General features: G+C 32.3%; 2 protein-coding genes across 3 annotated transcripts; one reads left to right on the forward strand and one right to left on the reverse strand.

Annotated features, from left to right (window-relative positions):
• The first annotated feature begins 1,153 nt into the window (after positions 1-1,153).
• Positions 1,154-13,067, forward strand: LOC108911339 (polyribonucleotide nucleotidyltransferase 1, mitochondrial). The gene is made up of 8 exons (XM_018716254.1): positions 1,154-1,317; positions 1,440-2,528; positions 4,319-4,512; positions 4,636-4,796; positions 4,880-5,067; positions 9,253-9,376; positions 9,584-9,817; positions 12,788-13,067. The coding sequence occupies exons 1-8, from the start codon at positions 1,193-1,195 to the stop codon at positions 12,923-12,925; spliced, it is 2,253 nt and encodes a 750-aa protein (XP_018571770.1). The 5' UTR covers positions 1,154-1,192; the 3' UTR covers positions 12,926-13,067.
• A 7,869-nt stretch (positions 13,068-20,936) lies between these two features.
• On the reverse strand, positions 20,937-26,893 carry LOC108911340 (slit homolog 3 protein-like). 2 transcript variants are annotated; one of them, XR_001964497.1, is made up of 3 exons: positions 26,485-26,893; positions 21,204-21,985; positions 20,937-21,120 (listed from the first exon to the last, which is right to left on the reverse strand). XR_001964497.1 is itself a non-coding variant. In XM_018716255.2 (2 exons), the coding sequence occupies exons 1-2, from the start codon at positions 26,849-26,851 to the stop codon at positions 21,267-21,269; spliced, it is 1,086 nt and encodes a 361-aa protein (XP_018571771.1). In that variant the 5' UTR covers positions 26,852-26,893; the 3' UTR covers positions 20,937-21,266. The 2 variants fall into 2 exon arrangements, 1 of the variants encoding a protein (XP_018571771.1); XM_018716255.2 differs by having other exon boundaries at positions 20,937-21,985.
• Positions 26,894-27,522: the final 629 nt, after the last annotated feature.

The following is a 27,522-nucleotide window of genomic DNA, read 5'->3' on the forward strand; positions in this document are numbered from 1 at the left end:
GATTGTCAAAAAGTTTATATTGGGCAAACTGGTAGGAGGCTTAAAGATAGGATTGTTTCTCATAAAAGTGACATTAGACTTAATAAGAATTCTTGTATGTTGTCGAACCATACAAATAGTTGTAAACATGATATTGATTTTAACGAAGTAAGTATAAAATTTACAGAAAATAATGTTTTTAAAAGAAATTTCCTTGAGATGTGCAGCATCTTTCAATGTGAGAACACTATGAATAGACGTTCTGACATTGATAACTTAAGTATCATGTTCACATATTTGTTAAGTATTAATAATAATAATTCATCTATTAATGACGTTAGTGAATCTATACTCGACGGCCAAAATTATAGATAGTGATTCATCGCTAGCTCTTGGACTAGTAAGGGGGATGAAGCGTGCCGGGAACGAAAATCCATTGGCGTGTCTGCGTAAAAGGCAACAAGATATAGAAAATATTGAAAAAACATAATAAAACATAACATCTAATATTTTTTACGGTTTGCTATAACCGGCACTTTGATCAATTTTAATTATTACAGCATTTTAAAACGTCCCAGTTGTGTTTTTTTAATTTATAAATTTATTATAGCCATGGAATTAGACCCCTCGTCTACGCTTATGCTATGACGTTTCTCAGGTCGGGCAAATCAAGTCCGTTTACACCCACTAAAAAAGCATTTCCCTATTCCCTACCAAGTGCAAAAGACAGAGATAAAATATAGATCGACGTTCAGTGTAACTCAGTCTATACACGATTATAGATTCTACCGATGTGCATGGCGAGCGGCACAAAGATAAATAATATTGAACCGTATAGAAATCATTTTATATTTTATATGCATTATGGTAATAGTGTTTTTATATGTATTATATATTAGTCACTCTTTATAATTTCGTCCGCCGAGTATAGGTATTTTTCTTATGGTAAGTCTAGTCAGTGAACTCGCATCTCGGATTCAGTATCATTTGTGTAGACTAGACTTGCATCTAAATTGTAAATTCCCAAAATCACGTGGTGTGAGACAAGTTTCACCTCGTTTTACATCTTGGCCTCTACCAACTTTCTCTACATTAAATCCATACTACAAACTCCATGATAGTTGATCTACTGTCAAATCTAGAGAGGAGAGAGGTTAATGAAGATTGAGGTTATAATAATTCGAATCGTATGTTTTAGGTTATAATATAAATTATGTTTTTAATAACTACAAATAAAAGATTTAAAAGTTTTAACGCCCTGAAAAAAATTATTCAGAATAATAGACAATACAGTGAGAATCTGAAGGTACCCGAAGTTAATATTGCATTTTCAAATGGGTGAGTATAATGTTTATATGGTTAGATTTGTGTATTAAATTTCATTGAAAATTTTTTGTGTTCTTTCTGTTAATACAATATAATAAAAATATTAAACTTTGTAATTTCTGAAATTGTTTCAGGCGCAACTTAAATATATCTACAGGACAGTATGCTAGATTGGCTGATGGATGCGCTGTAGCTACCTTAGGAGATACCTCTGTAATGGTTACAGTTGTATCAAAAACTAAACCCTCATCTAGTACGTTTTTACCTTTGGTTGTAGATTACAGACAAAAATCTGCTGCTGCAGGGCGAATTCCTACAAATTTTTTTCGTAGAGAATTGGGTCCCACAGAAAAGGAAATTTTAACTTCTCGACTTATTGATAGAAGTTTGCGGCCTTTATTTCCAGAAAATTTTAATTATGAAACACAGATTATCTGCAATATGTTGGCCTTAGATGGCATTAATAATCCAGATGTGATATCAATCAATGCGGCATCTGCAGCAGTATCACTCAGTGATGTACCTTGGAATGGTCCTATCGGTGCTGTGCGAGTTGGACTCATTGATAATGAAGTGGTAATTAATCCTACAAGAAAAGAATTGCAAATGTCTATTTTGAATCTAATAATATCGGCTACAAAGAGAAATCTAGTTGTTATGTTAGAGGGAAATGCAGATAATATTTTACAGCAAGATTTGCTGAAGGCAATAAAGTCAGGAACTAAAGAAGTTCAAAATATTGTTAATGATATTGAGACATTACAGAAATCATATGGAAAGAAAAAAAGGGAGTTGGAAAGTCCTGCGGAATTATCAGAAGAAATTCTTGAAGCATTACGTTCGCTTACAGAAATGCGTGTTAGAGAAATATTTAAAAATTATAGTTATGATAAACTAGGTAGGGACAATGCTTTATCGGAAGTTAGAACAGATGTGTTAGAGAAAATCAGAGTTAGTTTTCCAGATGTAGATTTGGGTATGATTTTAGAAGCTTATAATAAAATAGTGAAAAAGATGTTTCGTAATTTAGTGTTTGAAGAAGAAAAGAGGTGTGACGGTCGTGAATTTGATCAGTTAAGGGATATTTCCTGCAAAGTAAATTTATATAAACCGTTACATGGGTCAGCTATGTTTCAAAGGGGACAGACACAGGTGTTTTGCACAGTTACATTGGATTCACATGAAAGTGCTCTGAGATTAGATCCTTTAAGTATACTAACAAGGTAGTTATTCATTTCACTTATTACATCAAAAATTATTTAAAATACTAACACATGAATTCATCAACGAGGCGTAACATTAGTCTGACAAGCGGAAGTTGCGCAAAAATTTTACGCCTGTGTTGCGCGAATTTAAATAAAAAGCATAGTCCCATTCACAAAAAGTGCACGAAGAAGGCGCAATTATTAATTATAATGCCACGTGTATTTTCTTGTGGTTAAACTATTATGAAGCACTGGAAATCCTTATAATAATATATTGCAATTAAAAAATAAAATGCAATGAACTTAATAAACTACACCTTAAGTTGCACGATTTTTATGCATGTCATGTAGAAGGTCTAAATTTTGACGTAACTATTAGCGCAAGTAAAAGGCGCAAGGGAAGCGCATTTTTTCTGAATACTTTTACACGGGCGCAAAACTCCTTAGTCCGACTAATGCCTTACGCCCCTTTCATGAATCCGGCTGTATGTACCTATTAGGTAGCTTCTTTTTCATTTTCATTGATATCTCAATATAATAGTTAAGTACGAGCCAAATAATTATGATGCGGAGGATTCCCACAAATACTTTTTAAAATTACTAAGGATCATAGTGAAAATAAAATAATTACCTACTTTATCGTTAATTTATTTTAAAAGATTAATATGATAACTAACAATTAGAATATATAGGTAATCATCGCTGATTTTGCAAATGGGCATAAGCAACAAAAAGAAACTACTAAAATTTTTTTAGAATTGAGGTTTAAAAAAAATTGACATAGCTTTGGAGTAAATTGAGGTCGTTTTGGAAGTAACAATTCTTTTTATAACACATAATCTTTGTACTTTATTTAACTTACAGAGGAACGAATAACAACCATGCCTATGGTAAAATTCGGTAGGTATACACCACTGTTCCCTAATTACATCTATTCGTTTTTTGCAAATTTAGAACTCACTTAAAAAAAAAATTCTTTATACCTATTATATTGAGAGGGAAACCATAGGAGTAATTTAATGTACAAACTTTAAATAATTAAGAGCAATGTTTGGGTATTAAAGCAATTATTTATGTCACATACATGATGTGCTAGTCTGTCTCGATTATTTGAATAATACTTGGGTAATTAATTATGAAAATGAGTGTTTTAGTGTACAAATTTTGGTCAGCAGTTTCCCCCTTGATTTTAATTCTTCAATTTTTTTAAAGCTTGATCGATCTTTCAAAACGAAATTATCTCAAAAATTATTACTAATTATAATTAGCCACATTCATTAATTAATGTATTATATTATTCTATTACTAAAAAAAATATGACCCACCCCCAAAGGAGTACTCGAGAACTTTAAAACTACATGGAAATAGTCAGTGCAGAAAGCAAATAAGTGATTAGATTTCGGAGGCAATCACCCAGTGCTTTTTTCTCATTTGCATATTAGTTTGTAGCTTCTACTTGCTTGTGGTAATTGCCTTGGTTACTTCGTCTTCCCAACACTTTAAAGGAATTGTGTCAGTAGTTTCAGACAGCCTGAGATGACTTGCCTCAAGATGTAATCGATCGTCTCATTTCTAGCATGCTGAGAGGAGTTGCTGAATGAGTATGCATCATATGCAAGTGTAATAAATTATCTTTTTACTATTTCCACATAATTTCAAAGTTCTGTGTTCACTCCTTAGGGGCAGTTTTTTATTTATGTATTTATTTTTGAATTGCAGTGGTGTAAATATTAGTTACCTTGATCACATAGTTATACTTACTTAATTAATTTTTAAATGTTTGTGAAATTTACGATACCTTATTTTAGTGGAGTCAAAGAAAAGAATTTTTTCTTGCATTACGAATTCCCACCTTTTGCGACAAAGGAAACTGGAAGAGTGGGTCCAATTGGACGCAGAGAAATGGGACATGGCGCTTTAGCCGAAAAGGGTCTAGCACCAGTTATTCCAAATGAATTTCCGTTTACAATAAGACTGACATCAGAAGTATTGGAATCAAATGGTAAATACACTTTAAAATTACTAATAAACCTCACAAATCATTGAATAATATTGATGGTATAAAAATACAAAGTTGTTTGTTTCTTTAAATTGTTATTATCTGAACTGAAACTAATTTTTTTAGGATCTAGTTCAATGGCTAGTGTTTGTGGTGGCAGTTTAGCCTTAATGGATGCTGGTGTGCCTATCACTGCTCCTGCAGCTGGCGTTGCTATTGGTTTAATAACATGTTACGATGAAGCAAAGAAAAACATACAAGATTACCGTTTGCTCACAGATTTATTGGTTGGTACTTGTACTGGTTGTTTTTGATTTCTCCTCATTGATATTATAAAAACATATAAATTATCGCTTTTACCTTTTTATAGGGAATTGAAGATTATATGGGAGATATGGACTTTAAAATAGCAGGAACTAAAAAGGGAGTTACAGCTTTACAGGCAGATATTAAGATTCCCGGTTTGCCTTTGAAGATAGTTATGGAAGCTATACAAAAAGCAGCTGATGCAAAGTCTAGGATAGTGGGCATTATGAATGAAAGTATCGATAAGCCTAGGTAGGTACTGCTGATATAAAACAATCATTAGAATATATCAAAGGTTCACTATGACATATTAAAAATTAGTCCTGCATAGAGCAATCAAAATATGCAATATACGCTATTGGAAAAAATTAAAGGCCCAGAAAAAAAATCAGAAATTTTTCAGTGATTTTTGACAAGCTGTATCTCAGTGAAAAATGGTCGTGTCGAGATAAAAAAATAGCAGTTTGAAGCTTCAAGTCTGTAGATTCAAGATCTTTTGTCAAAAAATTTTTTGAGCTCCGGTTATTAAGCAATCTTAGGAAATAGCGCAAGAAAAAATTTTTCAAATTTTTTTTATTTATTATTAAGGATTCATGGGCTTAGGAAAAATTTTTTCATCTAGACTGATGGTCAGTTAGATTGATTATTTAGTTTATTTTGGTTTGTTTTTGGTCTCTGCACATCAATTTTTTGTTAAAATATCTGGCTGAATAAAAAATGATCTTTTGTCTTGGATCATGAATATTTCAGTAACTAATGACTGCACAGTAAATTTAAGGGTGGTTTTGAAAATTTGAATAAACTGTCTGCAAGGTTGTTTCATGGATTTTGAAGAAAAAATTTTTTTTCATCCTTCACAATAATTTGAAAAATGCAAAAAATGATTTACGTTGTTTTTAGAAAAATCTATCGCTTATTTCTCAGTACTCGAATAATTATTCGATTCTTAAAAGTATCTGAGAACCAAGTACTCAATTCTTAAAAATACTCGATTCTGATCATCACTATACCTCGTGGTCGAAATTATAGATAGTGACATGAGATAGATAGTGACTCAGACATAATATAAAAACACTATTACCATAACGCGTATAAAATATAAAATGATTTTTATAACGGTTCAACATTATTTATCTTGTATTAAATGATGTGCCGCTCTCTACGCACATCGATAGAATTTATAATCGTCTATAGACTGAGTTACACTGAACGTCGATCCATATTCTATCTCTGACTTTTGCACTTGGTAGGGAATAGGGAAATCCTTTTTTAGTGGATGTAAATGAACTTGATTTAGCCATCCTTAAAAATGCCATAGCATAAGTGTAGGTGAGGGGTCTAATTCTGTGGCTATAATAAATTTATAAATTAAAAAAACACAACCGGGACGTTTTAAAACGTAATCATTAGATTGGATCAAAGTACCGGTTGTAGCAAACCGTCAAAAATATTAGATGTTATGTTTTATTATCTTTTTTCCATATTTTCTATATCTTTTTGCCTTTTACGCAGACACGCCAATGTATTTTTGTTCCCCGCACGATTCAACCTCCTTACTAGTCCAAAAGCTAATGATGAGTCACTCTCTATAATTTCGACCACGGAGTATAGTAGCAATGACATTTAAAGTTGTGACTATGACAAATTTTTTATAGGTTAAAACTCACCCATACTCAAATACCAGTAATAAGTTTGTATATCTTATGGATTTAAGAAGGTAAAGAAGTTGTTTTGTGAAAAAAGATAAAGATAAGACATACTACTGTACATGCTGCCAAAGTCACTATTCTTATAGATTCACTTTGTGTCAGTAGGTACAAGGTAATACTTTGACCCAAGAGTTAACTAAACTTGTGGTTAAACAATTCAACTGTTTAACAACAGCCATTACGTTTTCAAGTAAGTCAACTTGGGGTTAAGCTGATTTTTAGAATGTTGTTATGAATTTATTGCAATGGACAAGTGACAAAATCTCTGATAGTTTTCAGTACCTGTCTACTTAATTTATATATGATTTAGCATAATATACTGTGCTTTTAAACTTTTTAGCATGGAAGATAAGTGCAATAATAAGAATAATTATAATTCTTACACTCACCACTCTACTTGCTGTGGCTTTACTAACTCCACAGAAATTTGGAGAGGTTCTTNATTCTTGAACTGTTTCACAACAGCCATTATGTCTTCAAGTAAGCCAACCTGGGGTTAAGCTGATTTTTAGAATGTTGTTACGAATTTATTGCAATAGATAAGTGACCAAATTTAGAAGAATAGGAAGAAATAACCTGTAGTGACATATTTTGTGACAGTTTTCAGTACCTGTCTACTTAATTTATATATGATTTAGCATAATATACTGTGCTTTTAAACTTTTTAGCATGGAAGATAAGTGCAATAATAAGAATAATTATAATTCTTACACTCACCACTCTACTTGCTGTGGCTTTACTAACTCCACAGAAATTTGGAGAGGTTCTTAGAAAAGATTCATTGGCAAAAAAAAATTATTAAAAGTAGTTGAAAATAAAAAGTTAGGTATTGTAATTTTCAAAATATATGGAAATATAGAACATGTACCTTCGCATACAGTGATTGATAATATCCTGTATATCTTCTAATAAATTTGTTACTGTACATGGAGAAAGCCTATGAGTTATTTGGGTAACATCTTCTCTTCAAAAAAATTTGGCCTTTGAAAATTTGTGGTTTTCTAACCTCATCGCTACTGTAAGCATTTACTTCATAATCTTCGAAATTCATTTTTGATTTATATTTTTAATAGCAGTTACCTCTTTATAGATTAACTTTAACTACAAATCTTAACTCACATCTAAGGTTCTGGTTATCTTTATCATGACATAACCAAGACATTGAAGTTAACTATACTCCGCGGTCGAAATTATAAAGAGTCACTAAGACATAATATAAAAACACTATTACCATAATGCGTATAAAATATAAAATGATTTTTATACGGTTCAATATTATTTATCTTTGTGCCGCTCGCTACGCACATCGATAGAATCTATAATCGTCTAGAGACCGAGTTACACTGAACGTCGATCTATATTCTATCTCTGTCTTTTGCACTTGGTAGGGAATAGGGAAATGCTTTTTTAGTGGGTGTAAACGGACTTGATTTGCCCGACCTGAGAAACGTCATAGCATAAGCGTAGACGAGGGATCTAATTCAATGGCTATATTAAAATAAATTAAAAAAACACAACTGGGACATTTTAAAATGCTGTAATAATTAAAATGGATCAAAGTGCCTGTTATAGCAAACCGTAAAAAATATTAGATGTTACGTTTTATTATCTTTTTTCATTATTTTCTATATCTTGTTGCCTTTTACGCAGACACGCCAATGGATTTTCGTTCCCGGCACGCTTCATCCCCCTTACAAGTCCAAAAGCTAGCGATGAATCACTATAATTTCGACCATGGAGTATAGATGTCGTGAGACAGCTTACTTGCAGTTAACCTTTGGTAAGGAATTAACTAATTAACTACAGATTGTGAAACTGGGTGTTAAAGTGTGACATATGCTGTACAGGTTATAACTTACCTATACTCAAATACCAGTAATGTGTTTATACTTACATTTCAGACTTACGGCCAGTTTTACAATCGTTGGTTATCTTTTTGATAAGGTAACCTTGACTCAAGAGTTAACTTGTGGTTAAACAATTCAACTGTTTTACAACAGCCATTACGTCTTCAAGTAAGCCAACCTGGGGTTAAGCTGATTTTTAGAATGTTACGAATTTATTGCAGTAGACAAGTGACAAAATTTAGAAGAATAGGAAGAAATAACCTGTAGTGACATATTTTGTGACAGTTTTCAGTACCTGTCTACTTAATTTACGTATTATTTAGCATTATATACTGTGCTTTTAAACTTTTTATCATGGAAGATAAGCGCAATAATAAGAATATTTGTCATGACTCTACTTGCTATGGCTTTACTAACTCCACAGAAATCTGCAGAGATTCTTAGAAAAGATCCATTGGCAAAAATGTATGTCAAAAATAGCTGTTCTCTGGCATTGAGATAGTTATTTCTACATAAGAAAATAAAAAAATTAGGTACTGTAATCTTCAAAATGTATAGAAATATAGAACATGTACCTTTGCATACGGTGATTAATAATATCCTGCCCTTAGCAACTGTATTAAAACCTGCCCATTATTCCCAATCAGCTGATTGGGCTGACCAACGAAATATTTGTCCGCTGAACAACTTTGACTGGTCCGGCCATTCGCTGAACACAGCCTGAGTTATACCAAAATTATAGTTAATTTTAAGATATAATTCTTCTATCTAAGGTATCTTAGCTAGTTGCGGAAACGGCAACCTTTGCACAGATAAATTGCATATTTTGTTCGTTTTATCTCTTTCAATCTGTTTGGTATTGTAATTTTATTTTTTTATAGGACCGAAAGAAAGGAAAATTGGCCAGTCTGCGAGAAATTAGAAATTGAACCACATAAGAGAGCTAGACTGTTGGGTATAGGTGGCAGTAATTTAAAAAAATTGTTTGCTGAAACAGGTGTTCTGGTAAGCACTTCTATGAATAGTAATAATTGTAGTTTTATCTGATACATAATTTATTGTGCAAAAATTATTCATTTTATAATAAATAAACTTCCAGCTTTTATAGAAAAAATATATTTCACACAGATTTATTAATTTTATTTTCTATAAAAAAACTTTTAGAAATTTTTAGAAATGCATATAATCATTTTTTTTTTTTTTTGGATTTAGGTCTCACCTGTAGATGACACAACTTTCCAAGTTTTTGCTCCAAGTCAGCATGCTATGGATGAAGCTCAAGAGATTATCAACAAATTGTTGACTACTGAGAGAACTCCAGATTTAGAGTTTGGAGGTATTTATAAAGCTACCGTCGTTGAAGTTCGAGACATTGGCGTTATGGTAACATTGTATCCTGGAATGCCACCTGCATTGTTGCATAACTCACAGCTTGACCAAAGAAAGGTTAGTTGTTTCTTGTTTGTGAGAACATAATAATAATTCTCATAATTTTTGTTAATGTAATATTTTTGAGATCCTATAGTAAAATTTTCCTGCCAAACTAAGTTACAGTCTGTTTGATAAGAGTGTGTACGGCAAAACTCAAAAATTATTTGGGATAATGACTTGAAAAAAATATACACACATACTACATGATAGAGACCATGATACTTTATTATTAATAATATGTCCAATCGCCTCCATTATTAATAGTTGCCTGGTATCTCCGTGGTACACTTTCTACTAATTGTATATATTCTTGTGACAAAGACCTCCATGTCAATCGAATCTGTCGAAATAACTGCTTAACGATCCAGATCTTCTTCCCTCGGAGCTTCAATTTCATGAGCACCCACACATTTTCTATTGGATTTGCATCTGATGACTGCGACAGCCAATCCAATACGTTAATGTCATTTTCTTGCTTCCACCCAGTACAAAGACGCCTTCGATGTTTTGGGTCATTGTCTTCTTGCAGTAGGCAATTTTCATTTTTCCGCTTAAACCACCTTTCGGCAGATGGTAATAAAGCCCTCTGATATGTTTTGACAATTTTGGCAGCGTTCAAATTTTCTGTGAAGTTGTGCAAATTGGCAAATTCCTGCTTTGAGGGACAGCCCTAGACGTGCATCTTTANGAGCTTCAATTTCATGAGCACCCACACATTTTCTATTGGATTTGCATCTGATGACTGCGACAGCCAATCCAATACGTTAATGTCATTTTCTTGCTTCCACCCAGTACAAAGAGGCCTTCGATGTTTTGGGTCATTGTCTTCTTGCAGTAGGCAATTTTCATTTTTCCGCTTAAACCACCTTTCGGCAGATGGTAATAAAGCCCTCTGATATGTTTTGACAATTTTGGCAGCGTTCAAATTTTCTGTGAAGTTGTGCAAATTGGCAAATTCCTGCTTTGAGAGACAGCCCTAGACGTGCATCTTTAACGGGTGTTTAAAGAAGCTTCGTCCGAAAAAATTACGTTGTCCCAATCACGGTCCAAATTTTCTTTCGGCCAATTGAGTCTTTTCGACATGTTTTTCAGACAATAGCGGTTTCCTCACTGTGCTTCGAAATTTCACCTCATGAGCCGGTAAATGCCTTCTTATAGTGTCACAACACATTTAGACCCTTTTTACGTAAAATCGCTTGCCCCCTACACAATGATAGATAAGGATTCTGCTCAAACGTCCCTAAAATCACTGTCCTCATTTTTCGTCGTTTTTCGTAAAGAGCCACGATCCGATAGGTCATAGATGTTTTTTACGTTGGAATAATGTTTCACCGAGTTATTTACAAATGTCTTCGACTTTTTCATGTACTTAGCGGCTGCTCCAAGTGATATTTTTGGTCCTTTCGGATGTAAATACAGAAACACAGCTTCGTAACGTGATGCGTACGCAGCAGACATGGTGAAATACATTATTCTACGGCCAAGGTCAAACGACAACTGAGACATTCTGTACAAAACATCTGAGGGGAAGGGTATGGCTGCTCAGGCGTAAATTTCCTCTCTAACGGTTTCGAGGACAAAGTTTTGCCATACACGCTCTTATCAAACAGACTGTATGTGACATATCAAAAATCAACAAGAAATTGTTAGAAATGCAAACAATTATAGCAATTTTTTCTTCAAAATATCAGTATACACATGTTTGTTGCAAAAATTAAAGAAAAAGGTGAACTAAAGGCATTAGGACTGTGAATTATATTGAGGGATTGATTAGATGGTGTAACCTATGTTATATCGCATTGGACAGTTCTGTAACTGCATTCATATCAAAACTCTGTCATTAGGCTTTTACTTATTTTGCTAAAGTGAAAACAACATATTTTTTCTGTCGAATTACGAGCCAACAAAACTCCCTTTGTAGGAAGTTGTACTTTTCCTATTTAATTCAAAGAAAAATGCTGTTGAAAGTCATCAAGTGCTGTTGGAAACTTCACTCCATCGATAAAACTGTGTGGATATTGGTTTTGAGGTTTTAGAAGTGGTCATTTCAATACAGTTGACACAGGATGCCCTGGTCATCAGAAAGAGTTCGAAGATGAGGAATTGGTTGCATTACTCGACCAAGATTCATGTCGAAGGCAATATGAATTGAATGTTGATCGCACAACAGATTCCAAGCGTTTAAATGCACTTGGTATGATTTAAATGCAAGGAAATTGGGTGCCGTATGAATTGAAGCCGAGATACGATGAATGGTGATTTTTCATGTCTGAAAAATTGCTTCAATGGTCAAAAAGGGTTTTTTGCATCGTATCGTCACTGGCGATGAAAAATGGATATGTTACAATAATCCTAAGCGTAGAAAATTGTGGGATTTGCCTGGTTCGAAGCTCAAGCTCTGTGTTTGGTGGGACCAGCTTGGTGTTGTGTACTATGAGCCACTTCAACCAAAAAGAACTACACTGTTGAACGCTACCAAACATAATTGATACGTTTAAGCAGTGCATTGAAGGAAAACTGCCGCAATAATTTTTCAACATGACAATGCTCGACCACATCTTGCTCATGAAGTCAAAAAATACTTAGAAGCGCTGAAATAGGATGTTTTATGCCATCTGCCATATTCACCAGATATTGCTCCATCAGATTACTACTTGTTCCGATTGATGGCACATGACCTGATTGAGCAGCAATTGCAATCGTACAAAGATACAAAAAATTAGATTGATTGGTGGATTGGTTGTTCTTTCGATGCGGAATCCGTATGCTACCAGGAAAATGGGGAAAAGTAGTGGATAGCTATGGACAATATTTTGAAAAATAATAATGTACACAATATTGCACAATAAAGCCTTGAATTTATAAAAAAAATCCCTTAAAATGTATTCACAGTTCTGGTACAATAAAACTTTATCTTAAACAGAAAACATTGATTATGAAGAAACAGATTTTTTTTTTTTTCAAAGAAACTACATATTTTTGCAGATTGCTCATCCTTCAGCTTTAGGACTGGAAGTCGGTCAGGAGCTGCAAGTAAAGTATTTTGGGAGGGATCCTGTATCAGGTTTGATGAGACTTTCTAGAAAAGTATTACAAAGTACTGTGAATAAAGTTTATTCATAACAAATGCAATTGAAAGTGTAAGAAATTATTTATTACACAATCAATGTTTTGGTGTTACAATGTGTTGCATTGATGCGGCTAATTTGTACATCTATAGACTTTTTGTACATAAGTACTTTTATTTTGTAATAATAAAAAAATATATAAATGTGTTCATAAATTCATTAATTTATCCTTACAGAAATACAGAAATATATACAAATACTATTTCAGTAATTTTTCATTTTGGTTTTTCAAATTCTGATCTATTAGAATGAGTGTTCATTGTTGAGCAATATTTTAAAAATAATGAAGGTTCGGCAGCTACAGTTTGGAATTTGTCATCAATCTTCATCAGCTGTGAAGAGATCAATTATTGAAAAATTCAGGGAGATTGGATCAATTAATGATCTTAAACACTCTGTTTAAGATCACTAATTCCTTCAACAAGTCGTTCCATATAAAACATCGAAACAGTTCGTCAGTGTTGCTGAGAGTCCACGGATGTCAATTCGGCACTATAGTTGAGAAACAAATGTGTCCACAATGTGTTACTGTCTGGTGCAGATTTTGGGCTGAAGGCATCATCAAACCATTTATACAAGGCGAAATCGGCGGCTTATGAAAAAATTTGTGGATTTGATTTTTTTGCATAATCACCTCCATGAGATGTCCCTGAATGTGGATCAAAATGTTACAGGCTGGTAACCTGGTCACAATTTGTTTAAAACTAATTTTTTTTAAACAAATTGCAAAAATTACTTGTTTTGCTCCGGTCAAAGTTTTTTTTAGGTTTTTTGGGGTGTTCTAAACAATATAGTTCCTATGCATTATGCTCCTAAAACCAACAGTTTCCGAGTTATAAACAATTTAAAGTACAAAAAAAAAATGCAAAAACGGTCATTTTCAAGACTCAAAAACAATAACAAAAAATCAAATTTTTGATATTACTAAAGTTTAAAAGTAATCTTTAAACATACCTTGACAAAATACTGAGAAGTTATTTGGTGTAATTATATTGCAATGCGTATTATTTTACTTATTAACAATATACATTTTGACTTGCGCGCCGCTGCTCGGGCACTCCACTGTGTGCCAACCCCGTGTATTCCATGTAGGTACTTCTGATGCCTTTAAACTACACGTATTAAGAGCATCATTGCAAACGTATATTTGGAAAAATTCAATATACTCTAAATACCAGACGTTGAATATAGAAAATTTCGGTTACAAACTAGATGAAAATGGTGCAGTATTACCCATATTTATGTTAAATAATGCAATACCTGATCAATTGATTAAGCAATGTAAATGTTTGAAAACAAGTAAAACTAAAGTATGTAATTGTAGAAAAAATAATGTTACTTGAGTTATTTTATGTGGTTGTAATGCAGATGAATGTGAAAATTTCATGCTTAAATAAATATGTTTATAAATTTAAGACATGTTACTCTTTATTTTTTATGTGCTTTAAAATATATGTCGAGATATATGAAAAAGTGAGGCGCTGATAGGGTCGGTGCACAGTGGNGGTAACCTGGTCACAATTTGTTTAAAACTAATTTTTTTTAAACAAATTGCAAAAATTACTTGTTTTGCTCCGGTCAAAGTTTTTTTTAGGTTTTTTGGGGTGTTCTAAACAATATAGTTCCTATGCACTATGCTCCTAAAACTAACAGTTTCCGAGTTATAAACAATTTAAAGTACAAAAAAAAATGCAAAAACGGTCATTTTCAAGACTCAAAAACAATAACAAAAATCAAATTTTTGATATTACTAAAGTTTGAAAGTAATCTTTAAACATACTTTGACAAAATACTGAGGAGTTATTTGGTGTAATTATATTGCAATGTGTATTATTTTACTTATTAACAATATACATTTTGACTTGTGCGCCGCTTCTCGGGCACTCCACTGTGCGCCAACCCCGTGTATTCCATGTACTTCTGATGCCTTTAAACTACACGTATTAAGAGCATCATTGCTAACGTATATTTGGAAAAATTCAATATACTCTAAATACCAGACGTTGAAGAAGAATCTATAGAAAATTTCGGTTACAAACTAGATGAAAATGGTGCAGTATTACCCATATTTATGTTAAATAATGCAATACCTGATCAATTGATTAAGTAATGTAAATGTTTGAAAACATGTAAAACTAAAGTATGTAATTGTAGAAAAAATAATGTTACTTGAGTTATTTTATGTGGTTGTAATGCCTATGAATGTGAAAATTTCATGCTTAAATAAATATGTTTATAAATTTAAGACATGTTACTCTTTATTTTTTATGTGCTTTAAAATATATGTCGAGATATATGAAAAAGTGAGGCGCTGATAGGGTCTGTGCACAGTGGAGTGCCCAAGCGGCACAGCGCACAAGTGAAAATGTATATTGTTAATAGGTAAAATAATACGCATTGCAATGTAATTACACCAAATAACTCCTCACTATTTTGTCAAGGGATGTTTAAAGATTACTTTTAATCTTTAGTAACATCAAAAATTTGATTTTTTGTTATTGTTTTTGAGTCTTGAAAATGACCGTTTTTGCATTTTTTCATACTTTAAATTGTTTATAACTCGGAAACCGTTGATTTTGGGAGCATAGTGCATAGGAACTATTTTGTTTAGAATACCCCAAAAAAACTAAAAAAAAAATTTGTTCGGAGCAAAACAAGTAATTTTTGCAATTTGTTTAAAAAAAATTAGTTTAAACAAATTGTGACCAGGTTACCGTCCGGTAACATTCTGATCCTCATTCAGGGATATCTCACGGAGGTGATTATGCAAAAAAATCAAATCCACAAATTTGTTAATATGAAGCCGCCGATTTTGCCTTGTCTAATTCTTCTTCGAAAATGCGGCTGGTCAGGCAATAAAAGTTAATGGTGGTCATTATCGTGACATGGTAATGCAGTTTTATTGTGCCTAAATTGCAAGATATGGATTTAGACGATGTGTGCTTTCGACAAGGCGGTGTCACAATCATGTCATACAGCCCGAGAAACAATTCAATTACTGCATGTCATTTCCTAGTCATATAATTTCCCGTTTTGGTGATCAGAATTGGCTGCCCAGTTCATTTGATATAATGCCGCTGGACTTTTTTTTTTGGGGTTTTTTAAAGTTTACGGTTTATGCCAACAACTTCGACAAAAGTTTGTGTATGTGCCTGCAATGTTGTGGAGGCCATATACCAGATATGCTGTTTCATACGTAACCCTAATCTGTATGAATAAAAAATGTACAATTTTTAATTAAACGTATCAAAATTACTTTGTGTAAATTTTAGGATATTGCATGTTTTTGATTAAAATATTACTGATTTCAACTGGATTTTCAGTTGTTCACAGTGACAATCGCTAAAATTAAAGTGGTTATAATATTTTGATAATTTATTATCCATGCTTCAGCATGGAACCAATACTTTTTTTAGGAGATAATTTGTAGGCTCATATAAAGAAATTTCACAATAAAAAAATTTCGAATTAAATTTGTGAAATAAAAAATTAAATTATTGAGGATCATATCATATTATTCATATTATAACCTGAGGGATTATTTCTTTATTTATTTATATATTGTTATGACCAGTAGCAAACGAGTCTGGATTTTAAAAGAGTTTACTATTCAATTCTCGAAAAGGAGTTTATAATTATCAATATAGGTACTTTAATTAATACGTGGGAGCTTAGAAATGTTGTACGTTCAGAGAATGAATACTAGACACTTACCGTATGTCGCTCATGTACAAGGTAATCCAGTGGTTGGTTGTATAGGATGACACTTAAGTTGGAAGAACAAGAAAGAAACACCAAAACTTCCAGGAAGGGTTTTAATAACAATAAAAACAAAACAGGCTCGAACAACATTATTAATTAATTTATCGACACGTGACAGCGTATCGAGATTCAAGGAATGCGCGATCCATAGCAAGATTTAGAATGACTATCCATTATTAAATTAACCCGAGACTCTAAAACTAAGTCAGCTGCTCAATGTGGAACCTAAGGAAAAACTGCCTGTTTTTCGGATCTCTCCTGAATTCGGCACCTCGCTTCGACACGCCCAGTTCTTGGGTCCAGAAGTTTCTGTTCTTATCTTATTGGCGGGAACCTGAATATCGGGACGCTTTGGTATAATTATACTGTGTTAATAATTACCTAATTGACTGGACTTACATTTGTATAAATAATTTTGTGACTAACTGAACTTACAAGTAACCCTAGCCTTCCTCTAGTGACTCCGTGTAGCAATACGAGACGGATTAGTCAATCTCATTTACTCTATCCTTATAGCTTGGAAAATCCGCCTAAAAACCAGCTATTTGATCTATTACTTTCTTTTCCTCACAACATTCTAACAACTTATTTTTGGAATTCCTACGTTCTTTGGAATGCACTTATTTGAAATATCGATTTTTCTCTTTATACCTGCTCAACACATGGCCTCGACAGTCTAAGTGGACTTGTTCAAAAATATTGCTAAATTTCTCGGAAAGACGGTGCTAAACCTACTTGAGAGCCCTTAACTTTTGATAATTTGTGTTGACTGAAATATTTTACTTTTTGGCCCATCCGTTCCGAGAACTAACAAATAAATTACTACGCATCCCGGATTTTGTTATAATACACAATCGTAGATACAATCAGTAATCAGACACTTTTTTATTTGTTGGAAAATTATTTTTCTCACTAGTAATGTCTATTTAAATTTTAATTTGATAAGATTTGATAAGATTGCATTCAAAATTTATTTTAAGAAAAATTGACGAAGAACTAGACCTTTTCAAAAACTTAGAACATCACAAAAAAAGCTTTACATATATGGTTATAACTGGTGAAAATTATGTGATTACTACTTAATTGGTAAAAAGAGGAATAGTAAATTTTGTGGTAGGTAATTATGAAAATAACCAGTGTTATTAAGTGATGCTCTCAATTACCATTAAAATGTTACTTATCTCAGTTATTTCTGGTAAGTAAAATTAATAACAAATCATTTTCTATTTTCTCATTATGTGGTAGATACCTATATAATGTTTTATTTACAAAAATGTATACAAGATTTTTTCTGACCAAAAGTAGGGAAAAAAATCATATGAATGTAGTTGTTTTCTGCGTTATTTTTAAGATACAGAGTGACAGTTTTGTTATTTACTTATATATTTTCATTTCTTTTATATATTTCCCAGTCTCCAAACTTGAAAGGTAAAGATATGCTGTCCTTTCTTAACATATCACCCTTTGTCTCAAAAACAAAATACCTTATTTCTCTTTTTATTTTTAATATGTAGTTGGTAAATCTAAAAATAAATTTAGAAATGAATTTACACTAAAGAAAGTAATTAAAGCAATTAAAAATAAATAAACTGCTTTTCTGAACAAATTAAATAGAATCTTTTTTAAATGACGCTGAAAAATCAAAATTTGAGCAATGAGAACAAAGCAGATTATGCTTTATAATAATTTAACATTGCTGGTAGAAGTGATAGAGTTAAATATTATCCAATATATTCTTATAAGTTATTGTAGAATAATGTAATGTAATGAATAATGGGATTAAGAATTGGTAACTTTTAGAGATTAGCGATAAATAAGTTAAGTGTGTGACTAATAATAACGAGCATTTTAATTTTATAATTGCATGAACGTTACCTATTTTGAATTTTTATTTTTCATAGCATCATGTATTGTTTACATAGTACAATACCTACTTAAATACTTTACTTAAAACTTAAATCATTACAGTCCACCACACCTCTCAAAACAAACAGAACAAGGGAAAATATTTTTTCTGGAAATTATCGGAGAGCTGGTAGACATTTTTGAGTAGGTGTTTGAGGCACTGTGAAAAATTGTTCAAAACTTCTTCTAGTGATACCTATAATAAATACGAAAATGGAGACCTTACTGGAGGGTTGCGCGGCTTAAGCGACCATTAAATTTTTAGAGAAGCAATTGTTTTTTACAAAAAATATTCTTGAGGCACTTTGAAATTTTTACAGGATAATATATGTGACTAAAAATAAATATTTACAAGAAGACAGATCGTTTCGGTGGGACATTTTACCTGCCAGGTGAGTGAGAATGAAATTATATACAGTGATTTCACTTTTTATGATTAGGACTTTAACTATCTATAGATCTCCTCAAAATAATGTCACTGAAGTATATACTTTTTCTTCCAAAGGTTTCCTTTTAGAGATATAAGCTCTTGAAAATTTTTTTTGTTTTTATTTGTTTTTTCTTAAACTATGAAAGCCATTTGTTTTATATTTAGTATGAAGTGTACGAATGAAAAGCTCTATCGATTTTACAAATTATTGTGGAAATAGATCAATGATATGCGTTCGTAAGGGGGTCTGATAACCCCCACTTTTAATATAATTTCTATTCTATTTTTGTACATTGCGATTTATTCTACAGTAAAAAGGTATTTTACTATTTTTAAATGAAATGTTTGGTTTTTGAGAAAAATGACTTCTCATGAATTCATTAAATGTGGCTTGGGTCAGTGCACGCCACTGGCAGTAAGTCAAGGAAATTCAGTTGCTCGTTGATGCGTAATGAGATCATAGACTTCGTGCTAGTTTAATTAAATTTGTGATTCATTTAACTGATAAAAAAAGTAAAATGAAGCAGGGAAAAATGTTTGGTAGGTACTTATTGATGAGTATGAAAAACAACCCGCACCTGCTGTGGAATCCAAAATATGGATTATTTTACAATAACGTTATAAAATATGATGCCTATATAATATTGTATATTATATGTACTTATATATAATAAAAAAGACTCTTTCACCCGCAATTGTTTTGATTTTTTCTTCTTAGGGGTAAAAAGGCCATTGGTTAATATTACATCGTCTACGTCCATGTTAAAACAACGAACACAAACACTAAGTTGGCAAAAACAAGTCAAACTTTACTAAAAATTGTTCGATCTCTTCGTCTGTGCGCGTGTGACACCGACACATTCGATTTATTGGGAGTAGATTGATCAGTGCCCATCGTAGGGATTCGGCTATTCTTCAAGGATTGGATGTGAAACACAAAGCTTTTTTTTTGCAACTAAATATTGGTGAAGATCTGACTTGTAGTTACTATTTCTATCTCTTTTGATCTTAGTTGTCGTAAGGTAGTTTAAATCTCTTTATTTACTCATACTACAACATACGACTTCACTCGCGAAAAAAAGCCTACAGTCTTTAATTGAGTCGCCATTGAAGATGTATAGACTTCCTATTTTCTTACATAATCATCTACATAGGTACTTGTAAAATTTTATTAAAAACTAACCAATAATGGTGTCGAAATTGGAAATACATATTTTGAGAGGTTTTAAATGTGAAAAAAATTATTTTTATCTTAAAAACAATTTTCTTTTGTAGACTTGTATAACTATTTCTAAACAAAATCGTTGAATTTCTTAAATTGTTCCTCCAGAATGCACTGTTCACTGTTCCCAAAATTACGACAAAGTAGGCACATTTTTTACAACAGAGTATAGGTGAAACTCAATAAATTAAAATTTTCACCAAATTCGCATTTATTCGAATAAAAGATAATCATATGAACTTTTTCATTCATATGTATCTCTAATTGTTGAGAAATCTACCTGAATAATTTATTTTTATACATGATTCGCTGCTGATGAACGCCTTACTGAAATATGTCTAAATCGGTGGAAAAAATATTTAATGTCAAATAACTTTTCTTATATGCAGATGAACGCCACCTAATTTCGACAAAACTGATTCTTTCAAATATTATATAAATGTAACTGTTACAAGCAAACTGTAGTACACCAATATCTTTTTGGCTTCTCGAGTAATTAATCAAAAATCGTATTTTACCCTATGTCCTAAGAAATAATTTTACTTATTTATTTTTACTTGTTTTGAGAAAACTAAATCAGTACTGTAAATTTGTTGTGTTGCTGCTATTACAGTCAGTTTGAATTTTGTTCAGAAAAGTTAATTTGTTTAAAGTTGAGACAGAAGAGGATTATTAAAAAAATTGCAGTTTAAAAATCCTTAGAATTTACTGATACAATGCTTATACATGAACAGTATGTTTTCACTACATAAATGATCAATTTTTACTCTATATAAAAAAAACGTGCAACCGTGGTAAATTCTTTAATATAAAAATATGTATTTGTTTATCTTAGTGGTCTTAAACTTTCCTTGTCACTTTATATAGAGATGTACAGACGTTTTGGGGAATTTTGTTCATACAAGTACCTATATGAATTTGAACCAATTTTATATCTCTTCGTGGAGTCCACCTAGTTTTATTTCAAGGTCGTGGTGTATATGAGGTAGGTACCAAGAATTATTGATATAGGCGTAATTACTGAAAAGCAACACAACTTAAAGGTATAGGTGTAGAAATGTTTACTGCTTTAATTGTATTTATATATCTTAACATTGCCTCGTGGTCAAAATGATCTAAGCAAGTCTGTGTGTTGTTAGGAACTACACAGATGGGTATGTGACTTCCATCGCATTCATCGGATACCTTAATTTTACCATTTTTAATGTACAACCAATAGTTTATACGTTGCAAGCATGGACAAGTCCATGGATTAAAATCTATCTTTATTTCCACTGCTGCAAGTTTTTGTAAAACTTTATTTGAAAGAAATGTTAAATAATTTGCATTTATCTTAAAATAATTTAGTCTAAGTGTGTTTGGGAAGCTTTTATCGCTTAAAACTGTCAATTTGTTATGACTAAGTCCTAGATACGCTAATGTTCTTATTTCTTTAAAGGCATCTGGATGGATTATCATAATGTCGTTATAATCAAAACTAATATTTTTCATATTCTTAAGGTTTATAAAAGCTTTACTTGGGATTTCTCTTAAATGATTGAAGCTGAAATCTATTATCTCCAAAGATGTTGATTCATCAAACCATTCACTTCTCCATGATTCTAACTTATTATTATTTAACTGGACATGTTTTAAACTTGATATGTTGTAGAACGACTGATCTTCGATGGTATCAATTTCATTGTGGTGAATCCTCAACAGTTCCAACTGGGGTGTTAACTCAGAGTTGAAAATACCTACAAAAATGGTATTTAAATAAAAGAAGAATTTTAGTTAAGTTGATTTGATTGTCTATTTTATAAATTTTAAAGGATAATCAGACAATTTCATCTTATTTTAATAGAATAGATGAATGAAGTTGAAGTAATTTCAATTTTGAAGATATCTAAATATCGAGTCAATTTCAGCGTAACTTTTGTATCCGAATTTTCTGAAATTTTTGCGTTGTCGCGAAATCATTGATAAAACGGTTGTTTCTTTACGAATTATCATTTTGGTCCAGAAGTTAAAAAATTGTGGATAAAAACATTTGTCATTAATGCAATATTTCCATACTTGGTATGAGCCCCTCTCTTGAGTGAAAATAACAAAACATGGTATCACCTAACGAATGTTCTTCACATACTTCAAGGTTATAATCCAGAACCCAAATAGTGTCGTTTTAACCAAACTTGTTTAAACGAAAAATGTGCAAAAGGGTGTTAAAGTTTCTTTTCTTATTTATTGTTTTCTCCTTAACTCAGAACCCAGTTTACCGATTTGAGCAAAATTTGTTGTTTCTCTTCATGAAGTATGCAGTGATTATGTTCCTGTTAGGTTAAATAATACAGGGCGTTCATTTTACTGCAACCCTTTGTGAATATTGTTCTGTAACTTTTTTGTACGTTTAAATTTTTACATACAACTATCAGCAATAGGAAGAGAATTGTATTCTACACAAAAAATGTATACCTATCAAAAGTCGAAATTATGCTCAGTTCTGAAAAGATTACAGCAAATATTTATTAACACATACCCATATTTTTTGGAAATAACTACGCAGTACGTATCCTTAATAAACATAATAAATATTATAATAAATAACATAATATACCCAAATGTGGCAATAACAAAAAGTCTACTAATTTATAATAAATGTGTCCTCCATTGTCTTCGACACATTTCCTTAAACGTTTTTTTAAACTATAGAGAATAGGAAACGAGTTATATATGTTCGTCTAACTTGTCGTAAGGCGTTTTTTAATCTATCAAAAGATCTTCTCCCGTATTAGGTGTTACAGAGTTGTAAACAATTCCTTTCAAATGACCCCAAAAGGCTAACGGATTAAAATCCGGACAGCGAGAAGGTCAGGGAAAGTCATTACCTCGACCAAACCGACGGTTTGGAAATGCTTGATTTAAATGTAATGAGCAGGAGCACCATCGTGCATGAACCACGGTAATTTGTCATCTATTATTAATGGGTAGGTAGGTACTTCTTCAAGAGCCTCAGCAAGTTCTTGCCGAACGAATTCCAAATAATTTTGGACGATCAACCTTGCAGATAGAGCGATAAGTCCCAAAATAAAATTTCCTATAATCCCGCACCAGACGTTAACTGAAAATTCATGTCGGAAGTGATGCTCTTTTATTGCGTGTAGATTTTTTTCGCTCCGCAGGGAGAGTTTTTCCTATGGGTAAAAACAGCTTCATCTGTAAAGGCAATTCTTCCGAGAAAAGTTTGATCCCTGTTATGTAATTGGAGAAATCTTTCGCAAAATGTTGCTTTCAGCGCGGTCTGGTTCAAGAAAATTTTGTACAGGGGGAAAATGGAAACATTGTAACTGCTGCGTCTGGAGTATAATTGAAACGGTTTTGCGGTCAACTCCGGTGACTGCTGACAAGCAGTCACCGGAGATTGCAAGATTTGACAGCCATCAATAGTGAACGTTATCGCAGTGGTCGACCAAATGAGGTGACGACTCCAGAAATGGTGAAGAAAATCCACAAAGCGGTACTGGATGATCGTCGACTGAAAGTGCGCGAGCTAGCAGACATAGTAGGCATTTCAAAAAGTGCGGTACATCGCATATTATCTAAAAATTTGGACATGAGAAAGCTGTGTGCAAGATGGGTGCCGCGTTTGCTCACACTCGAGCAAAAACAGTGTCGTGAAGATGTTTCAACTGAGTGTTTAGCGAAGTCTCACAGCAACAAAGCAGAATTTTTGCGCCGTTTCATAACCATGGATGAAACATGTGTCCATCACTTCACACCCGAAACAAAATAACAATCAAAACAATTGACTGAAAAGAGAGAACCGGCGCCAAAGAAGGCGAAGACCGTTCCATCTGCAGGCAAGGTCAAGGCGTCGGTTTTTTGGGATGCGCGTGGGATAATTTTCATTGACTATCTTGAAAAAGGAAAAACTATCAACGGCGAGTATTATGCGAACTTATTGCAACGTTTGAGCGAAGAAATCAAGTAAAAACGGCCGCATTTGGCTAAGAAGAAAGTGTTGTTTCATCAAGACAATGACCAATTTTCTCCATTTTCACAAATTCACTGAAAACGTTCACTATTGATGGCTGTCAAACAAATACTAAACAACATGGCGTCTTCAAACTTGAAACATATGCTTTATAGATTGTGTACTTTCTAATACAGTGATATTTTTCAAACAACTACCGCCATCTCTAGGTCAGATCGGGTATTTCTGGGAGCACTCTCGTATATCATTCTCATTTCATAATTCGTAAATTCGTTGTGACGAGGCATTTTCAGAAACAAACTTTTGCAAAATACAAACTTACAGCATAAATCTAATATAGTATACTATTAGATCTATGCTTGACAGTGACTTATCGAAATTGTCGTGTTATTATGGATACGTAGTTATTTCCAAAAATATGGGGTTCTGTAAAAGTTATTTTTGTTTGTATTATAATTGCTGTTTTGCAAAAGAGTTTGATAAGTATAGTTTAAAAATAGATTTAACGGTATAATATAACAATAAGAAAAAATATTACAAATTGTAGTTTTGTTCATTATTATTCGGGACGCAATATGATTTTTTTTTTATGTAATAGGACGTATTTGTTAGACAAGCTACTTCTGTTACTAAATCTGTCGATCTGGCGTTTTTTAAGCAGTTTTTCGGAAAATCACTGTAGGGTTTTTATTAAAAATATATTTGCCTATTTAGGATGAAAATTAGCCTTAAAATTTATTACCTACGCAGAACAATATACAGGGTGATTCAGAAGTTATCAAAAAAAAATAAAAATTCTGGATGTACAGGGGACCCTTACAAATACAATTTTGTAAAGAAAAAATCAAAAAGGTCGGTTAGACATTGATTTAAAAATACAATACTGCACGGCACTGGAAACTGGTCCACTGTAAAACCTGACCTCGCACAATGCGACCGACAAGGCGGTGTGATAAAAACGGACAAAAATTTTCGCAATGAAAGAAATAAATAGAATTTTATAGCACCTATTTTATATCGGCAAATTCAAATGTTTTGCCTTTATTAATTATTAATAAAATTAATTTGTGTTTTTAAATAATAAAATCATTTGACATACCCGATGTTACAACAACAATTGTTCAAAATTTTATCCACCAACGTGTAAACACATTTGGGTCCGTCTTACTCACTTTCTACGAACTAACACAAATGATGTCTTGCTTCACCATAACACAAATGCTTCACCATAATACAAATGTTGTCTTGCTTCACCATAAATTAAAACGATATCCATCAACTCTGAGTTGCTATACACGCAAGCCATTTTTGACACTAACTACTAAAAAACTGATGTAAATACCACAGATAACAGGTAAAAACTACCGCAACGACGGATTTCAGTATTAGAAGTCACGTGGCTCTCCACGCGTATTGCGAATGACGCTAGAGACTACAGTTGTCCAGCTATGTAGTGGTTGAATGTACTATAACTTCAATAATTTTTTTCTCGGAAACTATAAGGATTTTAAAATTTTTTTTTACGATATTGACTCCATTTCTCATGCCGCATCTATTCTCAAATTTTTTTGGATAAGTTGTGTATCACCCTGTATATTATAAGTAGAATTAAAATTTTAAATTAATGAAGTTTGTGTTTAGCTTACAAGATCTAAGATCGCAAAAATAATAATTATATAAGATATAATATATAAAATGTTAGAACATATAGAAAATATTTAATGTGAAAGTACTTAATGTGAAACAATAAGTACATATAAAATAAAAGCCTAATAATTATTTTAATATATTTATTTATTTATTTTATTTATAATTTAATTAACAAGTGTGTCTTTGTATCGTTGCATTACTTACTATTTCTCTCAAAAAGTTTTAATATAGGTTTTCTATAGACTCTCTCTTGTTATTTACACTGCTTTTATTTAGTTTAATTGGTAAGCAATGAAATACAGAAGAGTATAAGACAAAACAATTAAGAGAATTATAATTATGTACGTTATATTAAAAATTTGCATAGTGATCTCATTCAGAACACGTGGGTATACTAGGTCTGTTCCTAATTGTCTTAAATCATTGTTTACCAAAATTAGTTAATTGAAACATAGGATTATTCAGGGTCAAAATCCGACCTTTATTTGATACGACACTTATTGATTTCGCCCTCTATAACTTACTAACAAATGAGTATGATATTGCCGCAAAATTGAACATTGTTTTATTTCAAATTGAAAAAAATAAGGTTAACTTGTTTTAAGAAATACTTACCTTTAGGAATCAACTTTAATTTACCAAAAGTCATTTCGATCGTGGTCAATTTTGGTACATTCCTAAAAGCTACCGGCAAAATTTCTTCCAGCGCGCAGTTATTAAAAGAAACTATTGTTAAGTGCTTCATATGCTTCACTGAGTCTCTTCCTAGTGTAGGAATTATTTGATTCTTGACGTACGCCTTTACCACTGTAGTATTTCCAAACTCTGTCCTTGTTATGCACCCATTAACTCCTTGATTGAATTTTCTACCATTTCTGTCGTATAATAGCATACTGACATTATTAAAAGATAAACAACTATGTGATTTACCGTAATCCACGCTTAAGACGAATATAACGATTACGAATATTAACGAAGACATGTTTACGATTTCATATCGCTTACGGGACTGTGACTGTGATTGCGACTGCATATTATTGCTTCTGTGTTCATCGTACAATGTCGTCGGGTCAAGTTAACTGATATATATGGCCATAAAAAATCAATGCTGTAAAGAGAAATCCCACGTCTGGCAAGTGATTTAGTTCTAAAAATGCTGATAATGAAAACTGTTCTAAAAACTATGTATATATAAGAATTTTCCAAGAGATAATGTTAGATTAATATATTGTACAGTGCAGTGCAGCCTACTGAAAAAACTTTATGTCTTATAAATAGTAAAAATTGCTTGGATACGTCAGTTTTTTTATTTTTATGGGACATACAGGGTGTCTCATAATTAGCTGCCAACCCTGAACAGGCCGATTCTATGATCAAAACTAAGTAAAAAAAGTTCATATGAACATGAGTCCGGAAAGGCTTCCTAAGGGCACAGGGACCCATTGAAGAGGGAGGAATGGAAATCATTTTTTTGCAATATCTCTCAATCGCGTTGTGATAAATGAATGAAATTTGGTATACACAGCTAAATTTTGATGAGCAATTTGATGGACTAATCCATTTATTTCCACAAGGTCCATTGGGGTGGGTACGGGGGGGCCCTTGGTACTTTGCGTGTGTAACTTTTTCATCTTTGACTTTTTAACAAATTGG

Source organism: Anoplophora glabripennis, unplaced genomic scaffold (genome assembly GCF_000390285.2).
Source record: "Anoplophora glabripennis isolate ALB-LARVAE unplaced genomic scaffold, Agla_2.0 scaffold676, whole genome shotgun sequence".
Lineage (NCBI taxonomy): Eukaryota > Metazoa > Arthropoda > Insecta > Coleoptera > Cerambycidae > Anoplophora > Anoplophora glabripennis.